Source organism: Phyllostomus discolor, chromosome 7, assembly GCF_004126475.2.
Source record: "Phyllostomus discolor isolate MPI-MPIP mPhyDis1 chromosome 7, mPhyDis1.pri.v3, whole genome shotgun sequence".
NCBI lineage: Eukaryota > Metazoa > Chordata > Mammalia > Chiroptera > Phyllostomidae > Phyllostomus > Phyllostomus discolor.
The window spans coordinates 128,451,966-128,464,964 of NC_040909.2; the positions used below are offsets into that span (position 1 = coordinate 128,451,966).

General features: G+C 50.7%; 1 protein-coding gene across 2 annotated transcripts in view; it reads right to left on the bottom strand.

Annotated features, from left to right (window-relative positions):
* The window catches only part of FBXO32 (F-box protein 32), a 33,038-nt gene extending 21,948 nt beyond the window's left edge, over window positions 1-11,090 (bottom strand). Inside the window, exons 1-4 of one of the 2 annotated variants that reach the window (XM_036031394.1) lie at window positions 10,553-11,090; window positions 4,495-4,607; window positions 3,609-3,658; window positions 2,331-2,423 (exon numbers count right to left, since the gene is read on the bottom strand). In XM_036031394.1, the coding sequence (XP_035887287.1) occupies window positions 2,331-2,423; window positions 3,609-3,658; window positions 4,495-4,607; window positions 10,553-10,572 (276 nt within the window). In that variant the 5' untranslated portion in view covers window positions 10,573-11,090. Of the gene's footprint in view, window positions 1-2,330; window positions 2,424-3,608; window positions 3,659-4,494; window positions 4,608-10,535 lie in introns of both variants that reach the window. The other variant, XM_028533911.2, reaches the window with a different exon arrangement.
* Between the last annotated feature and the right edge of the window lie 1,909 nt (window positions 11,091-12,999).

The window sequence follows — 12,999 nt, forward strand, 5'->3', positions numbered from 1 at the left end:
CTCACAGTGAGGGGGGTGGGGGGAAGATTGTTCTTTCCAAAACAGAACTATTTTTCCACTACTTCTGAACTGAACAAATCTGAAAGCACACAAGCAGTCGCTCCGACTTAAAAATCATGCAAAAGCCTTCACCATGCAGTTTGCAATTAGATACTAACAGCCACAAGTTCCCTGCGCCGAGTCTTAGTCAAGTGCGAAATTTCCCAGTTAATCATTGTTTCTTTAAGTAGAAAAACATTATCAGCTAAATTAAAAGGTACTTTAGGGGGACTCAGTGATAATTTTGGTAAGGAGGTGATAATAAATATCAGTAGCCGACTTTGCACAATAGCCACGGGTCTGTCTGCGGAGTATTTCCACATGGAACATGTGACTGAGTTTCACGGCCACCCCGTGGGGTTGAGATTATTCTAAGTCCCTCTTACAGAGGGGGAAACTGAGTCTTAGGGAGGCTGAGCCAGTGAAGGCAGTGGAGCTGGGGACCTGACCCCAGGACATTTTACTGTCAGTCCCCTGCTTGCACAGAACTGATTGTCGCAGTTACGAGTATGGACTCTATGACTGCCCGTGGTTCAGATCCTTATTTTGTACTTATGTAGCTGCGTGACCTTGGACAAGACCTTGTATCTTGCTGTACACCTCCATTGCTTTAAACAGAGACAATAAAAGAACCTACACTCTGTAGGGTTATTGAAAGGAGAGAGGAGGAGAATGCACATGATTGCATGAAACAGATTTTTGCTGTGACGATCTTTGTTCCTTTCTTTAATGTTATTTCTTGTGAAAGGAATAACAGGTGGGAAGGAGAACCATCTAAAACTGTCCCTGTTGCTGACCAGTTTGTAATCAAGACGCCAGATCTGGGTGTCTGGCTCTCACACCTAGAGGATGGAAACTATTCATATTCTTAGCAACAGTTTCCAGATCTTCCTGGGCCTGTCTCCAACCAGCCTGGACTGGGGTGCGGGCTGCAGTGACCTCCCTGAGGTGGCAGAGTCACACTGAATGACATGAACATTTCATCAAGACGGTCTCCTATTTGCAACTCTTTTGGACTGGAACAGGGTTCACCCGAAGAGTGGACAGATCTGCTCACGCGGTCACAGGCTCAGCTAAGAGCTTCTAACCCATGAGGGGGCCTGGGTGTTATTCAGGTCAGTTGGGACGGCAGCCCTGCATCTGCCCATATGACAGGTGAATGATCCAGGCCTCAAGGGGGCCTGAATGTCATCACTCTGGCCAAGGCTTTGCAATCATCTGACTCAGTGGCATGGCATGGAGAAGCACAGCAACCCAGCAAGGCGAAAATAAAAACCAAACCAACCAACACCCACACACGGGGAAAATTGCCTCCTACCTCTGAGCCTAAAACCCTGGTAACCCAGCTGCTACCTCCCAGGTTGAACCACTGACAAAAACGCACAAAGTTTCTTAGTGGGGGGAAACACTAATAAGCCAATTAAGAAGGCTCCCTGACTTGAAAGTCATGGTTACACTTATTTGCTTTACTATCTTCATTACTGATATTTTGCTAAAGCTCATTAAAAGCACAGGGGAGGCAACTGGCCCAAACAGGTAGTTTCAAGCTTCAGGTAAACACAGGACTGAATATTGTTATCACACGGGGTGGAGGTGGAAGGGAGTCATGGGAGAGAAGCACTGAGGTGCTTTGAACTCATCCAGTGTTGTGGTCTAAACCCAGAATGCACTGGGGTCCCCTCGAGTCAGCTGCAGGAGGACAAGGAATTGGACAGGGAGAATCATCAGAGGTGCAGAGAAGTTTTTAAAAACAAGCCAAGGTGCTTTATGGCTTGTTTACTGCTGCATTCTCTCTTGCTAATGTCATTGCCAGAGCCTGCTGCTGGCTGCAATATGCTCCCATTTATCCATGGCTGCTGGGAGCGGCTCACTGGAGGTACACTGGCAGTGCCTGTCTGCTGGGGCCAATCTCAGAGACATCTTTTTAAATCTTTTTTTAAAATTTTAGTTTTTTGATTTTAGAGAGAGAGAGAGGGGAAAGAGGGAGAGAGGAGGAGAGAGAGATCAACTGTTGCTCTCCCCCTCCATGCATTTATTGGCTGATACTTGTATGTGCCCTGACCAGGGATCAAACCCACAACATTGGCATATTGCGATGCTGCTCTAACCAACACCCTAAGGATCCATGTAAGTATGTTCAGGGAGGGGAAGTTGAGGAGTCTCCTTTCGGCTTTCCTCAGAGTTCCCAGGGTCCTACAAAGTTACTTCTCTGGGGGAAGCTACTTCTAGACAACCCGAAAAGACAACTGAACACGAGAGGCTGGGTGAGCCTTTGGGTTCTTGAGACTTACCCGTACGACATAGTTAAATCTTCTGGAATCCAGAATGGCTGTTGAGAAGTCCAGCCGGTTGAACGCTTCTCCCAGTGTGCAGTAACCATGGCGCTGAAGGTGAGAAGAGGGGGTGCAGGGGTTACTCTGGAATAAGCCACCTGGACTGCACTGAACAAGCCCGATGCCTGTCTCAGGTAGCCACAACCACCTGCTCCTTTCTTGCGCCATGACACACTTTTCCTGGGAACCCCCTGAGAGCCCTAGATGTTGGGGTAGTGGAGCTGGCAGCTGCTTCAGCCAGTGACTCATGGGTGACTTCTGCCACGTGGGCCCTTGCTCTCTGCATGCAGCAGTGGGGGAAATTCCTAAGCAGTTGCTCATCACGGGGAGGCTGGGATACGTGATGAGTGAGACGACGGTGGCTGGGCGCTGGAGCGTACTCCTGGGAGGAGAACTGGACCCACCTGCCAGGTCTGCCGGCCACCTCGCCTCGCATCTTTACTGCTTTCCTCACTGTGACCATCAGAAGCATTTTTAAGGCTTCAGGGAGCAGCAAAAGAAGTTCTGATCTTTGACCTACAGACCCACAAGGAACTGAGAGTAGAGAGCCCTGACTCATAGTCCCAGCTTGGCTCTGAGTACGTGGATGGGCTCAGGTGCACCAGGGACCCCCTCAAGTCACAGAGGGAACGAGATGTTCTCCCAGGCCCCTGACAGTGATAGCAATTCCATCCTTCTGTTCTAGTGCCTGGTACCCCAGTTGAGCAAGTAAATGTTAGCACAGAGAGAAAATATACACAAAAGGGTTTTATAAAGTGCCACACAAATGCAGCTATTCCGGTGCCTTGTCCTCTTCTGCGCCTAGCTAGGCGTCTCGCTTTGAACTGGGGCTACGGCCTCCACCATCCCGAGTGACCAGCTTTCCCAGGGCTAAGCCTTGGCCGAGTTGAAATCTAAAGAGACCTCAGAACAAAAAGGAGAGGCATGGTCCTGAGGCAAAGGCTGGGCCTTATAATAATACATTTGAGGTGGGCATCTTTATAAACATTTTTACGTACATGACTTTCCTGAATGATTGTCGGGGGGGCATCTACCCAGTGACTTTTGCCTCTCTCTGTGTCTGGAGCCCCAAACTCTGATGGCTGGCTAGTGGGTGGGCTGCTCGTCACCACCACCCAAGAAGGCAGTCACGATGTGAAAGAACACGGTTGCCCCGTCCCCCCACCCCCGCCCCTGCCCACTTGGGCAGGAAGGCGTGAAGCCAAGCACGCTCTTTGATGGACAGATGGTGCTCACCTCCTTAGTGCTTCCTTTGTGGACATAGATCCATTTTTCCTGGTGAAAATCTATGGAGACAAAAAGAAAAAAGACTCAGCTTTAACATGTCCCAGATTTTAAACTTGTTCCTTTTTCATTCCAAATTGTACAAAGTTTCGACAAAAAAACCAAACAAACAAACTCTACTGACAATCTTGGAGGATGCAAACGCCTATTTCTGCAGCGTATAAATGCTGGAGTTACAGTCCACTCTGTCTGAAGCACTCCAAATCTTTGATACTCAGATTCACTGTCTGATAGCTCCAAATTGAAAAAATACCCTAATGCCTGAGTACGACTTGGTTTTATATGCCAAGGCTACAACTTATACAAGGCCATAAAAAGTAGAAACAAAACAGATAACATGAGGGACCCATGCCGTCAGATGGGTTAAACTAGAGATCTGTGCTTTCTGCCTATTAATGGAACTTCATGCTCTCTGTTAATACTCACATAGAGCATCTAGAAATGTTACCGGTATTTATACAAGGAAAGAGGGAGAAATCTATTTCCAAAGCCTCAAAAACAGTTCAAAATAAAAGTACACGTTGGAATGGATTCAGCTGACCATATCACTGTATAAATAGACAAATTAACTATGCCAAGTGTAAGTGACAAGCAGGAAAAAAAAATTCCCCAACCAGCAACTGACTTATAAACAAGACTATAAAGAACACATTTGTCTTGTGTTCATAAAATGCACAGCCAGGTTTCTGAGCGCGAAGATCCCAGTATCCTCTGTCAGTGGCACAGGAAACACTGAAGCAGATATCCAACATGCGAGGTGTGATTACTTTTCCCCGCAAAGAACCAATCATAACAACCTTCAGACAGTTTCTTCTTAAGTTCAAAACAAAGGGCTTACACTGCGTTTTGGTCTTGCTGTTCAGCATGTCCTTCTTTCTCTTCTTGGCTGCAACGTCATAGTTCAGACTGTTGAAGAGATTCTCCTTGTTGTATACTTCCTTGTTGCGGTAACTAGGAAAAGCAAGACGAGAGGGGATGTACTGTCACAGCCGAACTTTAACCACGAGCTGTTTCCCCAAATAACTCACTGTTATGAAACACGAACACACATGCTTCTCAAACCCAACGATATAAATCCCTCACAAGAAGTTTATCCAGGCACAGATGTCCCTCTTTGAGGATCAGATATTGTCACATCTCTGTGGAAGGCAGGGATGGGGGCTTCTGCTGCTTTTGAATCCTCAACAGTGCCTGCCCTTGTATTGGACACACAGTGCTGGACTCTTTCACTAAAGGCCATGCAGGGTGCTGCAATATTACTTTAAGCAAAAAGGATGAATGGAGGGAGTGGGAGAGGGTGCCTTGCTGGTATCCCTGAAACACACAATGCCCTCATTCTGCAAAAGCACCCACCCCGAGCTGCTTTTCAAAGGTACAGAATTCACCTACCATACGAGTCTCCTATTGAAAGTATACCCAACCTGCTTTTAACTAGCATGCTTCTACCAAGCCTTTAAAACACCATCCCATTTACAAAAATCCGACTTGTAAACTCCACTCTTAGCAGATGTTTCATAAACTGAGCTGGTTGTTTCGTTTTTCACGTAAAGGACTAGGTATCACGCTGCGAGGCGAAGACCTTGGGTCCCAACGGAAACAAGCTGAGCTCACGATTCCTAAGTTCATAAGGGCTGCGAAGACACAGCTGCTCAATCACCGCGTCGCTGGGGGGTGCACAGGCTCCCCCGGGGCCACGTGGACGTTTCCCTCGAGGGCTGAGCCATCATCTGGGGGTGCTGGCTAGCTCTAGCCCACTATACAATGTCATTTCCAAGTCGGTCTGCAGAGTTCCCACAGAAGGGATGCAGGGGAAATACTGAGGTGGGATGAGAAAGTGGGCTCCCAACTCTCCCAGCGCCCCTGGGGGATGCATGTATTTGCGAAGCAGGTTTTAGAACGCTAGCTAGTAACACATAGATTGGGTTTTTAAAAATGTATGCCACCAATATATCAGAGTCCTTTAATTTTCTGAGTTCCTCAGCTGCATTTAAAATGTGATTTGATGTATATCTTTTCTGGACATACACCTACAGGGTAAGATCAGACCCACCTGTATTTCTCCAACTGTGGACACTGTGTAAATTACACTCTGTAAATGACAAAAAAATCAAGTCTCAAGCAAGTTCCGGTCCCCTGTTGCTACAATAGTCTCTGGAGCAGCACTTCAATACGTACAATAAGTAACTGGCTGAAAGGCTTGCACGTGGTATCACCAACAATCTACGTGGTGTTTCTAGACCCCTCGGGATAAGCCGGGTGGATAACCAGTCATTTGTTAAGCTTCCCCGGAGGGCCCTGCTTCATACCATTTACCGAGCTTGCTAATATCTTTAGCCTTCTCTTTTTCATTCGGGGATATTTTTAGGTTTCAGAGAGGTTGCTGCAGACATGTCCTCTCTCGCTTGTTTCAGCAGGCCAAGGGCGACTGCTTTGCGCCAGCCTTTGTGCCACACACGGGCGTGTGCTAGGCCACTTGCACAGTGATGGGCGTCCGAAACCACTAACCAGTCGGTTATCTGCTCCAAGGTCAGCGGAAGAGGGGCAGAAAAAGGCAGGGTAGGGGGGCAGGACAGAACTCTGAGTCCTTAAAGCTAATTTAAGAAATTTCAATCAACGTTGAGGAGAAGGGAAAAAAAAATGGAAGGTCATTTGACCGGTCCATGAAGTTCTAAGGCCAAGAACAGCTTTAGAAAGCAGCTGGGACACTCTGTGTGCAAAAATACCTCAGGAAGGCTTCTTTTTAAAGAAAACACACACACACACACACACACACACACACACAGCATGAATGAAACCCTACAGCCTAAATTCCACATATAAAGAGCCATCAAATGGAGCCGTCTGATTCTCCATCACCCATGTAAGGTGTAGCAGAACATTTTCAGAGCCCTGGGCCACAGACTGTAACCCTTCCTTAGAAATTGTCAACATTTATATCTCACTTTATTCTTTCCTAATTGAAAACAGTCCTCAAAAACATGGGAGCCCCTGCTTTCCTCCCAGAAACCACAATAACCTGCTCTAAACCCCCAAGGCTAGACTCGTCCCCAAGGCTGGTTCTGGAAGAATTCCACACAAATGATGGTGTTGCCTCACTGCAGAAGGCAGAAAGGCTTCAACCAAAGCGAAACCCTGCACTTTTCGCTTGGCTATTAGGTTTTGGACCCCAGAGGCAGGGCCTGGAAGGGAGGCTTATGGGGTTTCTTTATGTTGCCTGCTTCTATGTTTTCTTTTATGCAATAATATATTCAGTGAGAGGCTATTTTGAGAGTTCCATTATGTCCATTTCAGGGACATGCAAAGCCAATGGAAAATCACATTTTTTTAAAAAAAAACAAGAAAAGCCACCACCATCTAGGAACGTGTGACATGTCTGTATGTATTGTAATGTATTTATTTTTAAAAAGCAAAACCATTTAAAGAGATTGCTTTTTTCATGACATTTAATCACAGCCAGTAAGTTGCTATTTTGTAGTCACTTCTTACTAATGTCGATTTGTATAAGCACAGGCCTAGAACGAGGAAAAAAGGCCTCTCCCAGCCCTGTACTATCATCACACATTCCAAGATACTTGAAGTCCACTTTAGAAAAAGTGGCAAGATTTGAAAGTAGGACCATTTTGGCAGCAGAGATAAAGGGAGGGAAGGGGAGAAAAACCCTATTTATTATTGCATTTGCAACATCACACCATTTAAGAAAGCTGTGGCTGCCCCAGAGGGCTCAGTTGTAGATTAAGGCCAATGAGATTTCTGTGCTAATTTGTCCCAATGCATACCCAAACTGTCAAACTCACATGTCTAGTACCCGGATTGCTTGGTTAAAAAGAAATGCTTAGTGTACAAAGCTCTTAGCACCAGTGCTTTGCTCACAGTAAGCACTCATAAAAACCTTACCTATTATTTTTATTTTCTCATGCCCTACTCATTCAGGGTACCCTGGTAAACTTCCTGCTTCCTGGTTCAGCCGTAGCTATACTGGAAAGCAGCGTCAGACTTTTCAACTGCAGGACTGGGGCCGAGGGAAGGGGCCCTAGTCTCCCGTGGCTGAGATGACTCAGCTGGGGGCGGGGCGTGGCAGGGAGTGGGGCCTGTTGGTGAGGCCTGTCTCAGGTGCCTCCACCACCACTTCCTTGAAGCATTCTTGGATCACCCCACCTCATTCGGAGCTCTCCCCTTGCATTTTAATTCTGTTCCACCAAATTTAACACCTGTCATTCCTTCTCGGTGTTGTGTAGTTTCAACATGTTGAGAAGGGTCCTGCTTTAAGCTTATCTGAGATCCTTCATGATCGATCTCACTGCGTGGCACTCAGCTGCAGGGGGCTTTGTAATATGCAGCCTCTGGAGGAGGCCAGGGCCTCAGATCGCAGACAGAATGGCCAGCAGAGCCCGGAGCAGGAGGGCTATATAGACAAGCCCCCGGCCAACACTGAACACCAGCCCGCAGGCCGAAACACTCCAAGGGCACCCTTCCTCCCTGACTCTTGTCGGGGCAGCTCACAGGATAGTACGTGGAATCAGAGAAGTGCACAGTGTCTCTGTAGTCCTCTGTTTGACACCCCCACCCCCTCTTTTTGAAAGGGCCTGCCTTTTGTTTTCTCTGAACAGGAGAGGCATTCAGCTTCACCTGTGCAGCAGGCAGGCACCCGGCCCAAACCTGACATCATTGGGGAACATCACCCAGACTGAAAACAGTGGGGATATTTGAGACTCCAAACCCAGGTCTCAGAAGGCCAACTGCTTTTGAGAAGTTGGCAGACTTCTCATGCTAAGTAAGGAAGGGATTGTTTACAATTGCTGGGGGAAAAAAAACACAGGACTCCACAAACAAACAGCCAGCTGCTTTGCTAGGAGCTGCCAAATGATTCCTAAACTCTGACTCATCAAAGAACCAGAGGCAGTCGCTATATTGATCACCATCTGTGATAATGATGGTGAATTCGACAGCTCCAGCTCAGAAGGTGTGAAATGGGAGGAAGCAAAGGAGACTCATGAAGGAGACAAAGAGGGGCGGGAAGCTACAGATCTCAGTCTAGGTGAAACTTTCTTGCTAAGTTAAAACCGTCTTCAGGTCTGCCCTACCACGAGGCACCGCTATACCGGGAGCAGGTACAGTGGGAATTCTTCCATGAACCAGAGGCTCTGGATTTCCAGTCCTCTCCTGCTGAACCCGATGGTCTGCTTCCCACTGAGGAGCAACCTACAATTACATGCGGGTGAGTCACTGCCACACGGCTCAGCAGATCATTGCTGCACCTACCTCTCCAGAGAGAATGCGGACTGTTACACAGAAATAAAGCACCAGAATCTTAGCTCATCGTTCCTTAGGAAGGAGGGAGATGGAAGGAAACCTCTACTCTACTAGGACAGAAGCATTTAAACATAATTGGTAACTTGAGTTCCCAAAAAATGGCCTGGTGACAGCAGGTGATCTTTTTATTTTTATGTCAGTCAATTTTCTGATTTTCCACAAATAAAAATTCTTGGCGGTGCTCCCCCGAATGCCCAGGATCTGCCTACAAGTGTCTTTGGCATGGAGGTCAATGTTCTTGTCTCTTCTGGCCAGGCCTTCAAGATTAAATATGTTTTTTGGGTTTTGTTTCCCTATTGAAAGACAAAGAGTTTGATGCTTTACCAATCACAAACAGATGGGGGGCTCTGGGGGTCACGCTGCCAAATTAACCATATTTTCTCCATAACTTTCTTAAGTGTCAGGAGGTCAGCCAAGAGGGCCCACGGGTGTCTCCGTAAGTGGGAACCTGGCCGTTATTGATACAACACTCTCCACTGAAGTCAGTTTAAGGGGGTGAGGAGCAGGGGTTTTAACCAACGTGGGAGGGTAAAGGCACCCACGGGTGACCAGGCTGCGCAGACCCCCTCTGGACCCACTTGTACTGCTCTCCTCACCTGGGCCGAACGCCAGGGGGCTGGAGGTCAGCCGCTGAGAACAGACAGATTCCAGACCACCTAACTCAGTGCTGCTGTGCAATGAACCAAGCAGACTCCCGGCTCAGCGGACCTCTGACTTCCCACCAGACAGGGCTCAGGCGGGACCTCGAGTCCGGGGGGTGGGGGGCGCTCGGCCGAGCCCCGTGGGCCTTCTGCCGTTGACGAGCACAATTGAAATAGGGGTGCATTCACTATACAAAGCAAACTAACCCAAAGCGTCAGCGAGGAAACAGGTGCACATGCTCGGCCCTCCCAAAGGCAGACTTGTGGGGTTCATCCTCCTGCCTTCCCTCCTCCCCCGCTCTGCAAATCCCACTCCAGACCACCGCTTCGAAAGTCCGCCGGGCAAGCGAGCGCCGGTGCCCCAGGGCCATCTGGCCGCCCCTTCCTGGTTACTCATCATCTCTGCCCACTCTGTGGTCGCCTGTGCGTGGGAAGCGCCTGGCGGCGCTCCGGCGGAAACCGCATCCAATGCCGTCACCCGACTGTCCCCACAGCGCCTGGGCGCCTGGAGCCCCGCCACCCTAGCGGTGAAAGGCGCGCGGCCCACTCGCTCGCGCCCCCCACACTTGCAAACCGCGCGACTCCAGTGTCCTTAAGGCAGGGGACCCCTCAAGTTGTGTGCTTAAGTTTGAGTGTTTGTGGACAATTTGCCGTCAGGTTCTCAGAAGGACCCGCGGTTCTGTAAGGAGTCGTGCCCACTGGGAGACTCTGACCTTGAACAAGAGAAATCAAATTCCCTGAATCCCGTGCTCTGGCGACCTCTGCAGAAACCAGACAACTCACTTCACCCCCATCCCCCGGGTCGGGTCACGGTCTCCCCCCTCACCCTACTGCAACCTTGCCTGACCCCGATTCACCCGCCCCGCGCCCCCGAAACCATTGTGAGTCTCTGTCGCGGGGGCTGGAAGTTGGTGGCGGATCCGCTCACCTGCTGAGGTCGCTCACCAAGCCGCCGCTCTTCTCATCCAGGAAGCGCTTCCAGCCGTCGGCCGTCTTCACCCAGCTCTGCCCTGGGGACCTCCAGTCCTGCCCGAGGAACGGCATGGCACCGCGAGCGGACACCACCTACGTACGCGACAGACTGAGGGTCGCGACCGGCCCAGCGGCCTCGGGGACGCGCCGCCCTGGGCGGACGCTCGGGGTGCGGGGGCCCGCGAAGGGGCTGGCTGCAGGGAACCGGCGTGTAGGGCTGAAGGTTTCGGGGTGCTGAGCGGAGTGCTCGCGCTGGCAGAGGGCGCTGCGCTGGGGAGGGTCGCAGGGCGCGCGGGGCTCGCGGTGTGCTGCTGCGCCTCTTTCCCGGCCGCAGTATTTATCTCGGGCCGCTGGCAGCCGCTGGTTGTTGCCGGAAGAGCCGCCTGCTCTTAGCCCGGCCCCTACCCCACCCCCTGGGCCCCGAGGCCACGTGGCTTTGTTTATGGGCTCGGCTTGTTTTCCGAGGTGCCCGCGGCTCCTGCTCCTTGGGCTGTTGCACAACCGCGCGCGGGTGGAAACTTGAGTCCGCGCTGCGAGGCCCGGGCTGCCGCTGCCCCTACGCTTTTGTCCCCTCTGAGCTCCCTCCCCGCCCCCAGGGCTCAGCTGCCCCCGCCCCGAGAGCAAGGCCCGGCGCTCGGGAAGTCGCGTCTAGTCCTCCCACAACTCCCCGGCTGGCGAGGTGCAATTGAAAGAGGCCAGAGAGGCGTCTGGGTCACTGCGGGGCAGGGCTGGGAGGGGGTCAGCTCCCCTTCCAACCCCGAGCTGTCATAATCGAGCCCCGTAGTCAGAGCAGCCGTCTGGGAGCCGGGCCGCCACGGCCTCCTGACCCCTCTCACCGCCTAGACCCCATTCTTGGACGGAGATCCGACAATCCGGCACCCCACCCTGACCCCGAACTGCATAAACCGGCCGGGGCTCTGCTATCGGGCCTGTTTTCCCGGGGGCGGTGGGGGAGGTGCTGGCAAAGGAACTAGGAGGGCGTGTGGCCCCGCCGCGTGGGAGTGGAGACGGCAGGGACGGGCCCCCAGCCCACCCTGAGGACCCTAAGCAAGCAGAGCCGACCTTCGTGGCGCCTGGCCTTGCAACGCGCCGCCAGGGAGCAAATGAGGGATGTCCTAGCCCGGCTCATTGTCCGATCCTCCTCCAGGGCGCTGGGGGCTAGGCTTTTGTGAAGAACCGCTGTCCACTCCTCCCCTTCCCTCTGTTCGACATCCTTGGGGCTATTCATCCTTTCTGGGAAATAATAGGGCAAGAGTTTTAGTTTGGGGGAGGGTTAAGGGAGAGGGGCCCAGAACCCCCCCCCGCCCCCAGCCGGACTGATCTATCCTGAGCAAACTGCCCTGTGGGTGCCAGCCCAGGGCCTTAGGGCCGCAGAGAACGGTTAAGCCTGGGTCTTACCCGGGGTCACAAGGTTAGTTTCTTCACCGCGCTTAGTAGGATCTGAAATTACCCTGTTTGCTTTCACCTTTTTTTTTTTTTTTTTTTTTTTGGAACAACCTGTCTGTCTCTGCAGAATGTAAACTCCGTGAGAACTACGTAGTCCGTCTTGTTCAGGGTGCATCCAGCACCTTCGCGCGGCCCAGAGGCGGCAGACCTTCAATAACCATTGTTGTGTGAACAGGTGGAAGGATGTGGGAGGCCGCTGGCATCAGGCAGCTTCTTGCCCTTCCTGACTTACAGTGAGGATGCTTTTCAGTCTGAGCCATTCGGCCATTAGATGGCACGCAGCAGGCAGAGCAGAGAGAAAATTCCCTGTTCAGGAATTAGCTTCCAGCTTGGTCCATCCAGATCCCTCCCTGTGCAGCCATCCTGATCTTCCACTCCACCGCCCCACACCACCTTTGCGGCTCAGAGCAGGCAGGGAGATTGTGTGTGCCTTGGAGGGGGAAGGAGATGTTTTTAATAAAGTCTGTTTTCAAGTTGCCAGAGTCCTCTGACTCAGGTAAATAATTTACTAGTAGTAATCGTAAAATCAGCTTTTAGAAATATCACAGAAGGTCCTAAACAAATGATCGTGCTAACAGATGAGACAAACTGGGGTCTGGCTTTTGCTGGACAGAATTGGAATCTGTAAGGTAGCATAACGAGGGGCTATGATTATTAAAGATGCATGCTAGTTCCATGCCAGTAAGCTACATCTCTGCAGAAACCAAAGAAGGCAGACAATTTGGATTCTAATTCAGCTAGATCAACCTCCTGCCTATCCAACCTGGATGCATGACTTAAATTCTGGAGGCTCAACTTTCTCAGCTGTCAAGAAAGAATACAGCCTAATGCCTACCTTTCGAAATAGTTTAGAAAGTGTGGCAATGGGATTATTAGTACCAGTTCTTCCCTCCCCTTTGGAAGGGTTACGCATCCACAGGGCCCATGGCCTCCCAGTGATGTGTACTTCCCTGTTGTTGCCATGGGCTTTGGCC